This window comes from Mugil cephalus, chromosome 14 (genome assembly GCF_022458985.1).
Source record: "Mugil cephalus isolate CIBA_MC_2020 chromosome 14, CIBA_Mcephalus_1.1, whole genome shotgun sequence".
NCBI lineage: Eukaryota > Metazoa > Chordata > Actinopteri > Mugiliformes > Mugilidae > Mugil > Mugil cephalus.
Window position 1 is genome coordinate 10,394,255 of NC_061783.1, and position 14,840 is coordinate 10,409,094.

At 45.1% G+C, this 14,840-nt stretch overlaps 1 protein-coding gene across 2 annotated transcripts in view; it reads left to right on the forward strand.

Moving 5' to 3' along the window:
- Window positions 1-12,132: 12,132 nt before the first annotated feature.
- cdk6 (cyclin-dependent kinase 6) overlaps window positions 12,133-14,840 on the forward strand; it is a 34,047-nt gene continuing 31,339 nt past the window's right edge. The window contains exons 1-2 of one of the 2 annotated variants that reach the window (XM_047605433.1): window positions 12,133-12,329; window positions 13,007-13,543. In XM_047605433.1, the coding sequence (XP_047461389.1) occupies window positions 13,320-13,543 (224 nt within the window). In that variant the 5' untranslated portion in view covers window positions 12,133-12,329; window positions 13,007-13,319. The remainder of the gene's footprint in view (window positions 12,330-13,006; window positions 13,544-14,840) is intronic. The other variant, XM_047605432.1, reaches the window with a different exon arrangement.

The window sequence follows — 14,840 nt, forward strand, 5'->3', positions numbered from 1 at the left end:
GGATGGATCATACTTCACCCTTGCAAATCGTGCCTCAAATCTACTCTTTTCCCCCTCTGCCGGCTACCCTTGCGCTCTCCCTACCTCTAGTATCTTTTTCTACTTCTCTCTTTTGTATCCTTGGCCTCCCTTCCCTTTTCGTTTCAGCCTTGGCCTCCAGCTGCAGACACTCAGAGCAGACACAGCACACCAGCCCACATCAAGGCCACACTATTGGCACATGTGTGTGTGTGTGCATGTGGGTGTGAGTGAGTGTGTGTGTGTGTGTCTGGAGCAGTCGTTACTGCGCTTCCACACACAGTGTGTTTACTGTTATAGCTCCCATACATATTTATTTCTCAATTCCCCGTGGTAAAAAAAAAAAAAAAAAAAAAAAAAAAAAAAAAGGTAAATATAGCTGTGTCGTAATGCTAGGGGCCCCCTCGGTTTCATCAGAGAGGATGTTGAAGCGCAGGATGAGCGCACGGTTGATGTCTCACGTCCCCAGTCCAAGTCACGCCAAACAAACAAAGAGGAGTTCGGAGGAAAAACGGCGCCCAGTGTGAACACGTAACGAGGAGAAGGATGTCACACCTGGGATCAGACATGCTCAGACCCTGAGCCGGAGGCGCGCGCAGGGGGAGACGGAGGGAAGCGGGGTTTCGGTGTGGAGCAGCGAGGGGAAGAGGCGGGGACGTCTGCCCGGGCCTGCGAGGGATGTGATTGGATGAAAACGTTTCATTCACTAACAGATTTATAACAGTGGGAAACGCAGAACGTTGGACACACATGCTGCACACAGTGCGCGTGTGGGTGTATGCAGGCGCATGTTTTCCCCATGTGAACGGCAGTTTTTTTTTTTTTTACTGCTGCACCGTTGAACCCTTCTATCGCTCTGGATCTGACTGTTGCTGCCTATGTGGCAGTTTGTCTTCATGGGCTGCGTGGTGTCGAATGAGTCAGTGCGAAGAAGGCCCCGGCCGCAACACCGCGAACATTGCCCTAAAAGCAGCTCGTTTCTGTGTCTTCGTGCGGCGGCGCATGCACGCAGTCGGGATCGCTCTTAAGCGAGCGTGTGTCATTGTGCTTCTAGTGGCAAGAGCCTCACCCCTTTAACGCATTCCACTATCTTGCACCCACGCACCATGTGACCCACAGTCAATGACAGGAAACAAGTCGATGTCAAATCCTGCCGCTTTGCAACCCAGATCCTCTTCTGCTTCCAGCCAGACGCTCAGCTTTGTGTGCTCAAAACACACCCACGGCACAGGGCTCCACGCATACCTACCTACAGCAACAATGTTTTCATCCAGCCGCGCCGCTCTGCCACCCCCCCTACCACCGCCGCTGTTGAGTAATTGCCTTCCCGACTCAAAAGACATCCTGTAAATAATGATTGAGCGCGCAATTTATTCCAATACCTTACTTAAATCCTCATTCAGTGTGGCCCGTGTGACAAGGTATCCGTCAATGGCAGGTGTACCGCTGATAAAAAACTGTAAAAACAGTTATGTTTACATAGTTGACACCCATACGCATGGGGACATATTATCTTGTTTCCTGTTCTCCAGACCTGAGCTCCAAGGAAAGATTCAAAAAAATAAAAATAAAAATCTGAGATTCTTACTCAGAACTTTTTCGAGACATTTGTCATGCTGGGAGGCGAAGAAAAATAGACTTTAAATATGTAAAGACTTGACTCCAGACATGACTAAGGAAAATGTCTGTGCAGGGCAAAGTGTGCACTTACTAAACCGGAGAGATTGTTTTATTGCAGCCTTCAATACACACACACATACACAGACATCTATGAAAAATAGGTGTTTACATCACACGTGCCGCAAACCAAACTGCCTTGTGTGTGTGTGTGTTTTGTTTTGTTTTTTGTTTTTCTTGCGCGTGTGGGAGGGTGGGTGCACGTGCATGCATGCATACAGAGTTGAATGGACACAGCCACCTCTATGTTCTCGGCGGCAGTAAAATGCTGGCTGTTAAGACACACCGTGATCCCAGACTGAAAGTCAGTACTCCCTTTGCTCAGGTCTGTGCTTGTCCGCTTTGCTTAGCACGGGATATGGGAACATAGCTCGCACCAATCCCAGGTAAAAGGTTACGTCTATTAACCTTATTTGACCGGCTCCGCGCGCTCAATAAAAACGCCACGTAACCCGCGAGGCGAAGGTGACGTTCTGTGCCGTGATGTGCCATTGAGGAATGGGAACTTGGAGGGGTCAACATCACACCTGGCACTCACAAAGACCCCCTCTTTCTGATGGCGAAAGGCGCCATCACGACCACACATAAACTAGCTAGCGTGCACCAGCGCCACCTCCAAAACACACAACCTTCAGCCCCAACATCTGGTCCTCCCTCTGTCTCGCTGGAGGTATCCCTCTGAAATGTTTCCCACAGCACACAGTAAGAGGTATAAGATAACATAGCTGCTGTCAAGAAAATAAAAGCAGGTATGTGGCGATAACCGCAGATGAACAAATGGATGGGACTATCATAGCCGAATTATCTCAAACAGAGGTAATCCTTTGTTAGGAGGTATTCAGGTTTGACACCCGGAACCACCCACAAGGGGAGTTGATGTAATCTGCGAAAAAGTGTGAAGTTCAACGAGCTATGGTGACCTCTGAATGAGTCACCGGTGACTCAGGGGAGGGGGGGAAATAGGTGGTAAGTTGTTTTGAATCAGCTTTTGAAAAGAGAAAGTTTCACAGCCACACGTGTCCATAGAGTGAGAGGGCAACAGCTAACTAGAGCTTTCCATTTTGTGTGTGACTTCCTGTTGCTGAGTCAGGTTTCGTTCTGAAATGAGGGGTCCACATCAGAGTTGGTTATCTTTGGACTCCCCCCCCAGACATGAGAAAAGCTGTCTCATCTAACTCTCCAGGAGCAAGCAAATGTGTGCATTTCTCAACATGCTGGGATCAGGTTAATCAGGTTCTGGTGAAGAAAATTCCAAAGTAGAAGCTCGTCGTGAAGATCCCATTTTTTTTTCTTCTTCTTCTCCACCTCGAGGTGTGCTTGCTGACCTGTCATTTTTGAGGCGGTTTTGATGTGGTTCACGGACAAAAAACATGCAGCGGTCTCTGTCAGAGCTGGTTCATGTCTGGAATTGGAAACACACCGCAATACCGCAAAAAGATGAGTCAGTCAGCGTTTTTTTAATTTTTTTTTTTTATTGTCATTACTCAATTTATCTTCGTGGCAAAATGAGTAATAAACACGTGTTGGACGCAAACCATATCTTTAAAGTTCTCATCCTTGCGTGAGTTAATATTCTGATGCTATCTCATGTGGTGCTGCTCCATCACATGTAAATCTGATCTGCAGTGAGAATTAAACCGAACCTTGACTTAAGGGGATCATATCGCAGATCAGATATCTGTTAGTCAGATATTTTCTGCGTTGAACCGCTCGGCTCCAGCAGAGGCCCAACATTCACCAGAGGGCATTTGACGAAACATTTAAAAAAGCGACTTGCTGCCTGCAGTCACACGTGGTGTGTTAGTCACAAAACACTTCAAACGTGCGTAACGCTGCAAGAGCAAAAGTCTAAGAATTTGTGTCGACACGCAAACCAATGCAGCAAAACTGCAAAGAGGAACATCGCTCGCAAGTTGACCCTGGCCCGCGGTGACTGTATGCGAGGAGGTTCTGCTGAAACAACCACTAACAGGCTCAACCGAGACTTATTCTTATCATACGCCGCCCCCTCCCCCTCCCCCAACCCCCTCCCATGACTCCTTGTGTGGTGGTTCTGCTGTTTTGTCCATCCTTGTTTTCATGCAGGTAAAAACACAAGCTGGAATGTAAAGTATGTGTTGTGAAGAAAAAAAAACCATACACAAAAAGAGAGAAAGGGAGTCTCTAATTGAAAGTGATCTGAAAAACAACCATCATGTTACCGGTAATTAGAGCCCACCTGGGTCCAAGGAGTGCCGGTGTGAATACTAGGAAACAGGACGGTGAGACCATATGCCTCTCAGTACAATAACTGGTTAAGTGTACACCCACACATACAGTATCTGTGACCACTCAACTGATTAAAGGACGGCATAATTGTTCCCAGGTGAAAGAACAACAGCTCTTCGGAGCTGTCCAAGAACTGCTCATGCCAGCGAAAGACCTGGCGGCGGCGCTTTAAACTCCTCTCGGCGGCGAGATTAAAAAAGACTTAACGAGGCACGCTGTAAAACTGCAGAGATAGCGGCGAGGATGATGACACGTTCGGATTGCTGATATTGTTTATTGCACTCTTCCTTTTGCACATGATGATGCCACGATGCTATAACCTGGGTTTAAACCTGCAGCAGGTTGCACGGTGCATGTCCGTGCCTCGCCTTGCATCGGTGGTCACTTAGATGCATTTAACTTTCTCTCAGTCACCTGCAAACCCCTCAAGTCTGTACTTATAACCAGTACAATTAAAACTAAGCTTTACATTTACCCTAAAAGTGTCACATATGAACACCTAAGCTAATACTTTTCCTTTCCCTTTTGCACCAGCAGCACTTTGAACAGAGCTTGTCATCTCCAAGACAGCCCTCAATAAAATATTATACCCCTGTTTAGCATGATAATAAATGTGTTGATATGATTAAGGTCTTGGAAAAGGGTTTAGAGTTAACCATAACCCTGATTTTTTACTGATTTCACCTTTAATCTGTCACATTGTTTGCTGGCTTTCCTCTCTGCAGTAAACTTGCTGAGTTCATTTGCCTTCCATCCCCTGAATGACTAAGCGCCAACACAGCAAACATTATCTGTATCTTCCGCTTCTTTAACTATTACCGCGCAGGCTTGAAATAATCCTTCCGATCCACTCTTTAATCGCCAATCCGGCCCTTTAAAAAGAGAGACAAAAGAAATCTGTCAAATGTTATTTATTTGCTGCCCGGCTTGTTTTCCGGTGTCTGCAGTTAATTTTCTGTGGAATGTGAGGAGCAGCTGTCACTTTAGCACATGAATGGAGCCAGTTTAGTGGCCCAGAGGCATCGGAGTGGATCAACGGCTGAGGAGGGACAGCTGGGCCCGAGGGGACAATAGCACTCTCAGTTAATCATTAATACTCTTAATGAACAGCAGCCAGGCACCAGAGGTTCACTCACCAGTCTCTCCAGAATATTCCGCCTGCGACAGGAGGACGCAGGAAGCCTCGGCTTGCAGGCTGACCTCAAACTGACACTTGTTGATTGGGGCCTTTAATGGGTCTGCTGGAGCTTTAAATTGCTGTCTATTTGATGAAGTTTCACCCATCGGCCTTCAGAAAAAATGACAATGGCTTGATTTATTATAATACTTAAACAAGGGAGAGGGATCTGGGCCCAATTTGTCTTCTTGTCATGCTGCATTGTGTTCGTCAACACACCGACAAGTTCTATTTGCCCAAGAGGTTAATAAAGTCATGTTGAAAAGGCATTTTTGTCGTTTCAGTGCGGCATGAGAACAGCTAGTTCCACATTTACGCAATTAAAGTGAAAACGTTGACTGGTGATTCAGGGAAACGCGTTTATTTACGTCCTCGCAATAGGTGTTCTTGTAATGATGTGACGGCTGTTTGGCGGGGTTAGCCGCAGACGGGCCGCATCCAGCAAAGGGATATTTACACTACCCAACGTTCAGTCAAACCACAACTTGTAATTTTCCATTTATGCTTGAGTGTTTATGAACTCACTGAAGAAGGAAAGTGTGTGAATTAGGGCTAGTTTCAGTCCCGGTATTAATCACTAGAAGGCTGATCTGGCATGGGTATCTGTTTCTCTGTGTTCCTAATCCTTATGCTAAGCTAAGATAACCACCTGCTGGCACTGTATTAGCCAACTCCAAACTGAACAGAGACTTTTAGCTGTCCACAAGCATGCCAACTACCGTATTTTCTTTCCACTTTAAAGCTATGCACCAAGCTCCAATAATGCATGAAATTGCAGATATAATAAGCTTGGTATATACTTCTTTAATGGATCTATGCAGAGCCCACACCCTAGCCTACGCCAGTGGCCTACGCAGTTGTAGATATTTGTACTGTATAGAGGAGATTAGTTACTCCGTAATGGCTCATGTCGGAGATGGAATTAGACAATTAAAGCAGGAAGTCAAACAGATCACATGACAGTAACACTCCTCTGAGAGACAGGTGAGGAGCCCAGTGGGTCATTGCAACAAACTAGCAGCGGTTCGTCAAGAATGTGGAAATACTTCACTAAAGATGAAGGCCTTTCTACCGTGACATGCAGAATATGTAAGGCAGTCCTGAAATACAGCAAAGCCGCAGCGCACGCTCATCTGAAGACGCAACTTCACCAAATCTCCAATTTGCTAGTGAATTTCATTATCTTATAGCACTATTCAGTGCTGATTTTGTATGGGCTAAACATCTGGAGTGCACAGCATCGATACGCTTGTGTGTGTGTGCGTCCAGTTGTGTTCAGGCTTTGGTTGCCTTGCAGAAAAACCTCCGTTGCTCAGTGAAAACGCTACAATATGTCTTCATATCAAGAATACAGATTTCATTGTTGCAAAGCATTGCTTTCTATTGTCTTTTCACGTGTGACGTCATCGACTCGACTTTCACCACGAATCAGTCGACTTTAAAAACATCTGAGAAACATTTAACTTTGCAACTTTGATTTTGGACCAATCGAATTTTCTTCCTCGCTCACGTCAAGCTGCGTTGTAGGGTATGGGGCACAGAGGCGTAAATCTTGGTTCACAGCTATGTGCATTCGAGGTTAAATGTGTCGTAGGTGTTGCACGATCAGCTGAATAAATTAGGTTGTGGTGCAGGCTACTGTTTAGGGTAAAGAGCGAAGCATACGCGCAGCGTAGATTTGACACAGTTACATGAAATTAAGGTAGAGTAGATGCTGCACGGTGAGCTGGTCAATCAGCAGAGCGTCAGGTGCATCGGGTGGAAGCGCCTTTATTAATTTTCAGATCGGCCACTTGCGTGAGGAGGCGCACCGAGATGTTAAAATAAGAAAATGTTAACAAGAAACCAAAGGTCTGATCAACAATGGGCCATTTGTTTCCATTCAACTCTCAGCAAAAGAGTTAAGCGAGCCACCAAACAACCTGAGATGTTATTGGAAGATAAACCAGCTCCTAAAAGGGAGCAGATGTTAGCTAGAGGTCTCTTTTGAATGTCACACTACCCACTGTTTATGTCTGGCGTGGATACGTCTGTGTGTGTGTGTGTGTGTGACCACATGAATTTGTATGTGAGTGTGCCTGCACGTGGCTGCCCGACCAGCCCCGGGCCCTCCCCATCTGCGGAGGTGGCAGGTGTTCCTGTGTCCCCTAAAAAGAGCAGGTTTTTATGTCGCCTCCTCAAGTTAGTGGCTCGGTTGCCATGGCGATGCCCCAACAGAAAGAGGCTTGTGTCTGGGGGCCGGTGCCGGGGAGAAGAGGAGCACAGGGGAAGAGGAGAGAAGGGGCTTTGCTCGCGCCGCACACTCTGGACTCCGGGGAAGAAAGGAATCGAGTCAGAGACGCAAAACAGAGTCGGATTGTGCGCCGGGATCACGTCGGCCCCTGTCCCTACCCTCAAAATGTCACTTAAATATTAAGCTGCCAGTGGGGTGGACGAGATCGGGCTCACATGAAACGCCGCGGACTAAGTGATGCTTGTAAAAGGCTGACAAAGGGACGGGGGAACTTAAAAGGCATCCAATACCACACATCCTATCAGTTTTCTCTGCAGGTGTGACAGCTGTCTGCCTACAGACTTCTGCCTATTATCGCCGTGCCCTGTGCCTTGTGGCATGGACATCCCCCTCCATTGAGGTGGGACTAGGTGGACAGACCCACAATCAATCTGTCCCCCTCTCTCTCTCTCTCTCTCTGTGAGTGGATCCTCTACTGTGTGTGTGTGTGTGTGTGTGTGGGTGGGTGGCGGGTGTAAGGAGATCTGGGAGAGACTGGGAGTCACCTGTCCCTTGTTGCCCCCCCACCCCACCCACCCCCATCCCCTCCTCCTCCTCCTTTCCCCGGGAGGGCGGTAATTCTCTCTTGGCCGGGCTGATCAGCAGCTGCCATGTGCATGCGCGCACACCCAGACACACACACACACACACACACACACACACACACACACACACACACACACACACACACACACACACACACACACACATTCAGACTCACAAACTCACATAATGCGTTCTCTCTCATAGTGAAAGATTGAAATTACCCTTTTGGGTTTCTCTTTTTTATTGTTGTTGTTTTTTCTTAAAGGAGCAGCTTTTGTTATGACTCAAATGACGGTAATGGCTTTTTATAGTCGCATATTGTCAACCGGCTTCAGTTCTGGTCATTTTCTCTGTGCTTAAAATATCTGTGTTTACTGTTAATGAATTAATACTGACACCCGCTATGCCTGGGGATGACACCTGAGAATATTTTAATGGACAGTCTTTCAGGTGTTTACATACGACGCGAGAGGAAGTGGTGACTGACCCACAAAAATGCTTCATTTAAATAAACAGTTTTTGTGGAGCGTTTTGGCGCCTGTCAGCTGATCGCTTTCATTTCCCATCCTTTTCCGTCCCTTTGGGTTTTTTTTCTCACAGGTCCCAGCCGTTTCCAAAAATGCTCGGAAAGATTCTAAATATATTTGAGATTTTAGCTGCATTCCCAGGAGTCGGTGGAAAGTATGACAGGGCTTTCCTGCCATTCGATTCCTTATCTCAGTTATCTGGTTTCACCTAATCCTGAATGAGTGGCTCTGCCCCCTAAACGCCTCGTTCTCAAACACACAGAGAGAGCTGACCTGTCCGTACCTGAGGAGCGGAGCGGTCCGGGCAAAACCGTCTGAGGCGCTCCCCGTCAATGAATAAGAAACTCAAACATATAAAATAATTGTTATTTTAAGGAGTGGCTTGGTTAAGCCGCATTCTTCCATGGAAGCTGGTGGCAGCTTCTTAAAAAAACTGACTTTAATTCTACCTTACGCCTGACAGTTGAGATCAGTGGTTCCCAGCCTTTATGAAAATAAATAAAAACAGTCTATTAGCTGTTAGCAGCTCCACCTTCAACTTTTTCTTCTAAACTAAAATTAAAACCAGAATCACTGTAGAAACAGATTGGATGTTAGTGCTGAAAACCTATTATTTTTACGTTTTTTTCCCATTGCTGGGAGAAGTAATCAGAGCTTTCACTGAAGTAAAAGTTGCATTATAAAAGATTTTAAAATTCTTATTCATAACAGATCGGCGTAATATATCAAATTGTTTTAACCGTTCATTACACACCAAAATGGGGTCAATATTTAATGGACTGTTGGACTTTTAGTCATTTAAATATTGTAGGTAGCTGAGATGGAGCTGATTTCATTTATTTTAAATGCTGTGTTAATTTACTTTATGACAACACCTCTTATTTTGTATCATTAATTACATCATGGCTGGTCTTCAATCTGCTGCAATGCAACTGCAGTTGTCAGATAAATGTAACGAGTAAAACATATGTCACTCTCTCCAATGTGTGTGAAATAAAAAGTAAAAGTAAAACACCCTAAAATCGCATTGAGTGCCGTACGTGGGTAAATGTGCATGGTTGGTAAACGGCACTGACAGGATGCACGGTTTCACTTCATTACTTTGTTATATTTGATCAAATGTTTCTGATGATATTAAGTGAGTTAAAGCCTAAAGAAAATACGTATAAATAACAGAAACTTGGCAATTCAAACTGAAAAATCAGAAATGCCCAAACATTATGCAATCCGTGTTATTATTGTGTCTGAACAACAAGTTGAACAGGTTTCTCTTCCAGTTATGTAATTGACTCTTTTGAAAGTTACAAAATAGGCAGTAACATTTAAAGAAACTGGTCAATAAAAGATTAGGAGAAAAAAATAAGATTAAGCGTTGAAATGCGGAGTCAAGTAGAAGCATGTTTCAAGTCCACGTGCAGTCAGTTAGAAGAAGTTTATCAGAATAATTTAATTTTTTCAGAGTTCTACTGTGAAACTTCACGAGTTGAAGGAAATCATACTATAATGCACATAACCAACATCAAGATGTTCTTAACTGGACCGTCCTGCTCCTGCGTATTTTGAAAAATGGTTCCCCTGCCTGGTAGACATGTGCTGAACGCTGACTGTACAACCCTGAAAAAAGAAAAGTTTATGAATCAAACATTAACTAATGGATGACTGCTAGAGGACATTATATAAACCAGTCACATTGTTTCATAATGTGTGTGTGTGTGTGAATGTTTGAGGTTTGTGTCCGCCTCTCATCTCTATACTGCACACAGCGGATCTAATCGGTTTGTCCTCGAGCCGGATCAGAAGTATGGTTGCTAATGTATTCAGTCTGGGCGATGGCTCTCAGAGCTGATTTCACATGGACAATGATGATGAAAAAATGTAAATGTCCCCATTTACAGTAATTGGTCTGGGACACATTGTCTGCATTGTGATGTAAATGTTTTTTTTTTTAAGTTTGGGGCTGCCCACAAAGTTGGGCAGGGGACATTGCCACAGATACTTCCATGTCATTATCCCCCATAGTTTTTACCTTTGCAATGGAAATGGGTGGATTCTACGAGCCGCATGGAAGACAAGTTTGCATGGAAATCGTAGCACCGGGGGGATGACCTTCTTCTGATCTTCTGTGCATCTCAACGTCTTTAAATGAAGTTATGATAATGGGGTTTGGTTACACGCCTGCTACTGACTATTCATTGGGTTAATCTGACATCAAGTCTTGTCAAGTCTAAACTGTGTCAAGCAGAAAAGTAAAAAAAGAAAATTATATATATATGTATATATATATATACACACACACACACATATACATATTAAAAAAAGAGATATTTTGAGCAGAAAATATAAGTGAATTTGTAGGATTTTAAACATAAATGTGTCAAAATCCTTTTAAGCAAAACAAATAAAACACATTTGATAATATAAAAATATAAAAATAATGAATTAATAAAGCTAAAAAATAGTTAAGTGCATATAGTTTATTTCTGTAGAAAATATTCAGATTTAAAAAGGCATGAAGGAGCAAAAAATAGAGCCAGTAGACATTAAAAATACACATAATCAGCATTAAACTGCTTCATAAATAACTATATAATTGTAGGTATTATACGAAAAATAAAAGTGAACAGCTGCCATTTATTTTGGCGTAGCTTTAAGTTTTTACACATATAACATTTATTAATACAGATGTTGCAGCTTACACGTTCCTATAAAGTGATTTGCAGAAAGTGAGAATTCCCCACCCCCCTCCCTCTTTTTTTTGGAGTAAAATCATTCAAACATCCTGACATGTTGATGAAGATGATGATGATGTCGTCTAGTTTTCCTCCATTAGTTGTTGTTGTTTTTAAATCAATCAATCAATTTGCCCCGGTTTGCATCTGTTGCAGGGCATGGAGCCGTGCAAACGACCACCCGAGCGGAGGAGTCCCCCCCCCCCGGCCACAGATCAAGGCACCGGGCCTTGAACCTGACCCGTCAGGTCCATCTAGGGCAACCTTGTCACATTGTATTCCCGCTGACGCATTGTTGCCTCAGGAGTTCCTCGATGCTTTTGAGGGGAGGGGAGCGGGGGGGGGGGCAGATAGAGATAGTGTGGTCGTCCATCCAATAAACCCTCCTCTCTTTCCCCCTCCCCGATCCCCGCGGTGCTCCCGGTTTTGACACGGGAGACAAAACCCGCGGAGAGGACCATGAATGGTGGAGCACCGAGGAGGCCGAGGGAGAGCAAAAAGGAGGCGGTGAGCCTTTGTAGTCGGAGAGGAATGCGGAAATGTCCCCGCTCCGTGTCAAACCTCTCTGAAGGGGGTCAGGCCACATTCAGCCGGCGTGGGAAAGCCAGGCGGAGACGGAGCTCACACAGGCGAGCGGGGCTGCAGTTGCATGGGCCTATCCGCGGATATATGGAAGAAGAAAGAAGAAAGAAAGAAAGGAGAAAATCCAAAGAAGAGCGTGGTTTTGGAGGGCTATATCACGCGTTTGCCTTTGTCCTATGACCCCCTCCTCGCACACATACACTCCCAATCCTACACCCCGTCCCCTCCACACAAACTTGCAGTGAGAGAGAGAGAGAGTGTGTGTGTGAGTTTTAGTTCGGCCCTCCACCTCCACCTCCTCCTCCTCCCCGTACCTCCCTCCCTCCCCTCCCTCCCTCGCTCGAGTGTGTCTCTGCCTGGGTTGGTGTAGTCTGAGGGATGGGGGGTTAGAGCCTGCACCGTCAACTACCTGTGTGGCCCCCGCATGGAGGACAGTGGCCAGGGATGCGTTTTACCTCGAGACACGAACCCTCCTCTGCATTTTATCGGGGCATGCCGACGTTGCGACATTTTTATTGACAACATAAAAGCAGGTAAAAGTGGGCACATTTGTGCAGAATTTCATATTAAACGTAAAGGGGAAAACGTCTTTGTGAGGATAGAAATGTTACTTTACGACACTATAACAATTCAATCGAAGGCGCGAGCACTTCCCTGATTTGTTAGAATTTAGGCCATTTTTTTTTTATTTAGCCTATTTGCCTCCACGCACAATTAAATTGGAAAAAATTAGGGGAAGCCGCCCAAGCAAATAAAAATAGCACTACAATTCGGCGAACGCATTGTTTTACCCATTTACACCGATTTCGGTCTCGGAAAGCGACGTTTACAGTGTTTTAAATGCTCTGTTGCTGTAGGAAGTTGAGACAATGCAGCCACGTGCTCGCAAAGTTTGCGTCTCTCCAAAGAGAAACTGATAAAACAGCGGGGCAAAGTGGTCGCTTTCTGCTCTTGTTCACACAAATCATCTCGCCGTGCGAGGTTTGCGCTGTGTTTTTTGTGCCTTCTTTTAAAAATTGCCTCGCTTAGTGTCCTTTTAAAGTCAGCTCACGTGAACTTTAACAACATTGCACGCGGAGCGAATTGCTGAGTGCGCGAGACAATTAATTAAATGCAACGCCAGCTTATTTGTTTGTTTGTATTATTTTTGGTCCAACGCAGGTGGTGTGAATGGGGTTAATTTGAATTATTTTGTATTATTTTGTGTCAGTGGTAGGAGGACATGAGCTGCAGTGCGTAATAGGAGGAGGAGGAGTGGAAGTTGGGACGCAGCGGTGCGGTTTTTGATAGTCGGAATAAAACATGATGACAGTCCTGTTATTGCCTACCTGGAGCACTGTTTGACCAAATCTGACAAAGATGGTGTCTTCCTCCATCTGTGTCTCCCTGTCATCTAGGCATTGCACGTGCCGACTTTTTTTCTGAGACTATGCCTTTGTGAGAGAAACTCTGGCTCGTCACCCTCGCCGGGATTCCCCCGCAATATTTTCAACAAGAGACGAGGAAAAAAAAATTCTGCAAAAATGGACAAAGAAACTATTGGTACTCAATATGAACCTGTGGCCGAGATTGGAGAAGGAGCTTACGGGAAAGTGTACAAGGCGAGAGATTTGAAGAACGGGGGACGCTTTGTAGCCCTAAAAAGAGTTCGTGTGCAGACCGAGGAAGAGGGAATGCCACTCTCCACCATCCGGGAGGTGGCGGTGCTGAGGCAGCTTGAGGCGTTCGAGCACCCCAATGTTGTCAGGTAAGTGGAGGGGACAGAGGTGGGTAGATGTCCTGCCGTTTGTGTGCTGTGTACGTATGTTCAAGAGGCAGAGGGGGAGCATGACAGAAACTGTGCATATGAGACCAGACAACACACTACTTCCTTTTTGGTAGTCTATGGCAACTATAGTGCACCCATATGACCTTTGGGGCTTGTATATGTTTTGAAGAAGTTCTTTACCAGTTTTCTGCTGACGCCATCAAAGTGCAGATTTGCAGAAAAAGCATGCCACTCGTCGTCACTGCGAGCGTGTTCGTCGGCCCAGCTTTCTGCATTCTAATTCTCTACGTTTTTAGCTTCCTGCTCGGTTTGAAACCCTGCCTCTGGCCGCCTTTGCTGGTTTGACTGTTGGTGCCATCGATGCTGCACTGACCACCTCGCGCACTCGTCTCACGTGCACATCTTTTCATATATTGACGGCGGGGGCTGTCAATTTTAGGGGGTTCAGTGTCTTGGCACGTGTGTTTCCAGAGTCTGGCCTTCACCCTTTTGCAAAATCTTATGCATTTTGTAAGCCACAAAGCTTCATGCAAGCTCATTTAAGACTACATTACAAAAAAAGTTTAAACCTAGTTTAAATGTATTCAAAACGTCTCTTCCATTTAACACTTATTGATATGCACACTTTTTTTTTTCAAAATGGCCAGGCAGTAATGCCGCCACCTTCAGCGAAAACCAATGTGCAACGCAGGATTCTGCACGTGACGCTGGTGTAAGCTGCGTATTGGAGCAAGACCAGTTCCTAAGCTGGTTACGAATTCATGACCTGAGACTCCATGCGAGCGTGCAGAAGCAGATGAATTTGGTCATGGCCTCCTTGTGTCAAACTCTGCCGCGCTCTGCACTGTGAACATGGAACATCATAATGTTGATGGCGACGAAGTGAGACTTCAAACTTCTTCAGCAATTAAAAGTACCTCAGGTGTCATTATATGGCCCAGTGATGGCCAGTACGGGAAGAATAAAAAAATCTTGAAGACATCAAATGGGTTGTTTAGTTTTGCTAGCAGTTATACACATAAAACTTCACTTCACTGCAATGCACGGTGAAATAAAACTGCAAATACTTTAAGTTAAAGGCTTCAACCAAAAAATAATTACTCAGTCTTGTCTATTTAGGTAATTTAAATCAGTAATCTACAAGCGTCAAGTGAAATATTCTATTTGATATCATTGCTTGCTGCATTTCTTAGACATAAGATCTTTAGTAGCTTTTAAAAGTCAGGCTTCATATAGCCCAGCATTTATGTTCCCCTACAGTCTGCCCTGCACACAG